Source organism: Lolium perenne, chromosome 2 (genome assembly GCF_019359855.2).
Source record: "Lolium perenne isolate Kyuss_39 chromosome 2, Kyuss_2.0, whole genome shotgun sequence".
Classification (NCBI taxonomy): Eukaryota; Viridiplantae; Streptophyta; class Magnoliopsida; order Poales; family Poaceae; genus Lolium; species Lolium perenne.
Window position 1 is genome coordinate 326,646,831 of NC_067245.2, and position 4,414 is coordinate 326,651,244.

The 4,414-nt window shown below is 51.4% G+C and overlaps 1 protein-coding gene across 1 annotated transcript; it reads right to left on the bottom strand.

Annotated features, from left to right (window-relative positions):
• Positions 1 to 830: 830 nt before the first annotated feature.
• Positions 831 to 2,615, bottom strand: LOC127330873 (2-methylpropanoate--CoA ligase CCL4-like). Its single transcript, XM_051356946.2, has 2 exons — positions 2,377 to 2,615; positions 831 to 2,297 (listed from the first exon to the last, which is right to left on the bottom strand). Exons 1-2 carry the CDS (start codon positions 2,572 to 2,574, stop codon positions 831 to 833), a joined length of 1,665 nt encoding a protein of 554 aa, XP_051212906.1. The 5' UTR covers positions 2,575 to 2,615.
• Between the last annotated feature and the right edge of the window lie 1,799 nt (positions 2,616 to 4,414).

The following is a 4,414-nucleotide window of genomic DNA, read 5'->3' on the forward strand; positions in this document are numbered from 1 at the left end:
TCGGTCGCCGTACATCCATTGCCGATTCATCTGCATTATTATTATAGAAAGTATATAATTAACCATCATGTATTTGTTAAAATAATTAACTAGCTAGAAATAATAAGAATTAAACTATGAACTACACACATGCATATTTTATCAATGACACATGAAAGGTTCAAGTTGCTAACCGCGATCGAGGAGGAAAGATAAATGAGAAAGCTTAAGTGTGACTCGGACACTTCATATCATGTTGGTTTGATGCTCTCGAGTATTTCATCGAACACCTTGTGTGCATAAGAGGATCAAAGCCAAACCCACCACCCCTTGTGAATAGAAGTGCAACCCCAAGTTGCCAAGTGAAGTGTGTTGTAGTTTGTTTATAGGCCAACCGGGACTAAAGGTCCGCCCGTACACCAGCCGTCGATCGAGGCCGCTGGGCCCAGACCTTCGGTCGCGGTTCGCCTGCAGAACCGCGACTAAAGACCCCATTAGTCGCGGTTCAAACATTTTGAAGACTAATGGGGTGGTATGGAAGCCCCTTTTCTACTAGTATCTTTTATGTTTACAAAACACACAAGTATTATTATTTCTGGTTAATACTATTATAGCATGGGATGTAAACATTTATCATAAACACAAAAATATAATAATAATAACAAGTTTATTGTCTCTTGGGCATATCTCCAACAACATATACATATATATAGATAATGATTTTATTAAATCTTATGAAAATTTTCTTATATATATGTAGTAGCCAACAACAATGTTCTCCTTGTTGACTCCTCTGGGTGTAGGGCCCATCTCCTTGGCTAGGTTTCGAATTTGCTTATTTATAGCCAACGTTAATTGTTGACTCCTCTGCATGTAGAAGTAGAACCCATCTCTTTGGCTAGGTTCCGGAGCACGTATTTTTGTATTTTACCTGTGGACGTCTTGGGCAAGTCGGCCCGGAACACGACGGTCTTTGGCACCATATACCCCGCCATGCGCTCCCGACTCCACGCGATGAGGTCGGCCGCGGTCACCTCCGCATCGTCCTTGAGGCTCACGAACGCGCACGGCGTCTCCCCCCAGAACTCGTCGGGCCGTGCCACCACCGCCGCCTCGTGCACCGCCGGGTGGCAGTAGAGCACGGATTCCACCTCGACGCTGCTGATGTTCTCCCCGCCGCTGATGACCACGTCCTTGGAACGGTCCCGGATCTCAAGGTACCCGTCCGGGTGCACCACCCCCACGTCCCCCGTGTAGAACCACCCGTCTTCCCGGATCGCCACCCTAGTGGCCTCGCCGTCGTTCAGGTAACCGAGCATGACGCTCCCGCCGCGGAGCACGATCTCGCCCATCGTGGCGCCATCCCGCGGGACGCTGCGGCCGGTCTCGCCGTCCAGGATGTCCACCTCCGCCATGAAGGGCATGCGCACGCCCTGCCTCGCCTTGAGCCGCGCGCGCTCCGATGATGGCAGCCTGTTCCACTCTCCCTTCCACGCGCACGATAGCACCAGCCCCGCCGTCTCCGTCAGCCCGTACGCGTGGCTCACGTCGAAGCCGAGAGCCTCCGTGCGGTGCAGCACGGCGGCCGGCGGGGGCGCGCCGGCCGTGAGGATGCGCACCTTCCCCGGGAGCGGCTTCCGCACGCCGTCCGGCGCGTTGGCCAGCATGTTCAGCACGACCGGCGCGCCGCAGAGGTGCGTGACTCTGTGGTCCGCGATGATGTCGTAGACCTCGCCGGCGTCGACGCGGCGGAGGCAGACGTTGGTGCCGCCCACCACGGCCATCCCCCACGGGAAGCTCCACCCGTTGGCGTGGAACATGGGCAGCGTCCACAGGTACGTCGGCCGCTCCGGCACCGCCCAGCTGACCAACGTATTCAGAGTCACCACGAAGATGCCGCGGTGGCAGTGCACGACGCCCTTGGGCGCGGCCGTGGTGCCGGAGGTGTAGTTGAGTATCATCGGGTCCCACTCGCTCGCCGGCCGCACCCACGCGAACTCCGGGTCGCCCATCTCAAGCAGCCTCTCGTACGTAAGAGCCGGCGCCGGCGCCGGGCGGAACCCCCTCTCGTGGGGGTCCTCGACGAGCACGACGCGCGGGGGAGCCGGGTGCCCCGGCGGGAGGAGGCGGAGCGCATCTTCGAGGACCGGGAGCATAGCAGGGTCGACGAGGACTATCTTGGAGCCGGAGTGGCGGAGCAGGACCGACACCGTGCGCGCGTCGAGGCGCGTGTTGATGTTGTTGAGCACGGCGCCGCTCATCGGCACCCCGAAGTGCGCCTCGTACATGGCCGGCACGTTCGGCAGCAGCACCGACACCTGGTGAAATCAAATCAATGATGTAAGTCTATCATCGACGGAAGTAACTAATGCCGGGGATACATGTGTGCTAGCTTACGACGTCGCGGCGGGAGACGCCGAGGGAGGCGAGGGCGGAGGCGAGGCGGAGGCAGCGGCGGTAGGTCTGGGACCAGGTGAAGACGGTGCCGTGGTAGACGACGGAGGAGCAGTCGCCGTACACGGTGGCAGCCCGCTCCAGGAAGCCCAGCGGCGTGAGCGGGCTCGAGTTGGCCGGGTTCGCGCCGAGCTTGTCCATGGCCGAGTTGGCTGAGCAAGTGAACTGACGAGAGGCTCGTCTCCCGCCATAAAAGAAGGGGAAGCGAAGCGCTACACGATCGAGCCGCCGCTGAGTAGTTTCTAGTACGCTGATGCACACGTACGTACAGGATCACCGACTTAGCCATATATAGAGCCTATATATGCCATTTCGTCTGGGATGCCAAACTCGACTTTCAATTGTGCTCGGCTGCTTCACCTTTTTTGGACGTGTGTGCAGCAGAGACGACCGGCTCTCGCGTAGCACCTTCATCGTCCGGCGGCGCCGTCGTCGGATCTTAGCCAATGCGTACTCCCCCAACAGGTTTCAACATACACGACCTAGGACGGTAGTTAGTCAGTTGGGATGATTACCTGGTCACATGATATTTTTTTTTCTAACACGACGTATAAATACCGTATCTATATAGACGTGTATATGGATATGCATGGGTTGAATATAGGTTTTAACGGGCCTAAGGTAGGAAAAAAACTCAAATATACCCCTTAACTTTTCGGGCCCGTTTCCAGCCTTTCCTTGAACTTTCTCATGGGTTGTAATACGGTTGTGTGCCGACCTGGTCAGCAGCAACCAGGCGCCGCACACCCCTCAGTGTTTGGGCCGGCCCACTATTCCTCTGATCTCTCTTTTTATTTGTTTTCTTTTTTGTTTTTTCTTTCTCTTTTCTTTTTACGTTTTTCAAAAGCAAAAAAAATTAAATTAGAACTTTTGGAAATCGGAAAGTTTTAAAAATTCTGAAATTTTCAAAATCTAAATATTGTAAATTTTGAACGTTTTTTAAGTTGTATTTTTTTCAAAATTTTGAACTATTCTTCAAAATTTGAACTTTTTTTGAATGTGAACATATTTTAAATTTGATCATTTTTCGAAATCGAACAATTTTTACATTTGAACGTATGTCAAATTTGAACATTTTTTAATTTAAATTTGAACATTATTAAATTTCAACTATTTTTTATTTTGAACTTTTCAAATTACAAAATAGAAACAATATAAAAATAAAAAATAAAAGAATAAAAGGAAAATGAAAAAGAAAAAAAATGAAAAAAATGAAAAAAAGAAACAGAAAACAGAAATAACTGGCAAATTGGGCCGACCAGGCCGGCCCATACAGTGCGTGGGGGTGTGCGGCGCGGTAACGACCGACCTGGTCGGTGTATAGGAATTGCCTTGTAATCATGCCCCTACAAATCTGATGGAAAACCAAGACGATATTTCCCCAAACAGCAGCCGCCGCTTAGCACTCCATCATTTGTCCTCTCCCCTAGTTTCTTCGTCCTCCCAGCCCCCAATCCCTAGGCTCCACGCTGCTACTATCCATCTCAACCGTCCTTTCCCTCCTCCCTTTTCTGTCGGGCACGCGAGCAGACGATGGCATCAGGTAGATGGCGTGAGTGTGCGGTAGCAACACCGGCCCCCATCCTCATCAAAGGGGAGGGGTGGAGGGATCGAGTGCCGCTGTTGTTCTGACTAGCCCTCCTCTTTGGCGTCCGCACACCTCCTTCCTCTTCTAGCTTGGAATCCGGTGACCATGGTATACATGTATAGCTCCGCGGCAAGACCGTTAATCTCGAGGTGATTTTGTGAGCATGGCCACATTGAAGTTCCTAAAAGCTCTAGGTGAGTTCTTTTTTATTTCTTCATCTCCGGGGAATGGATCATCTCCTCCCTTCCTAGAATGCAAGTTTTGGTCCTTCATTTTGTTTAGTTATGCCAAACGAGTAGCTGCAGTTTGTCTTTGCACCTTACTAAAAATTTGTTTAATTAAGTTCATATTTTGTGCTCAGATTTACAATCTAAGAATTGGAAGTATTGTCTT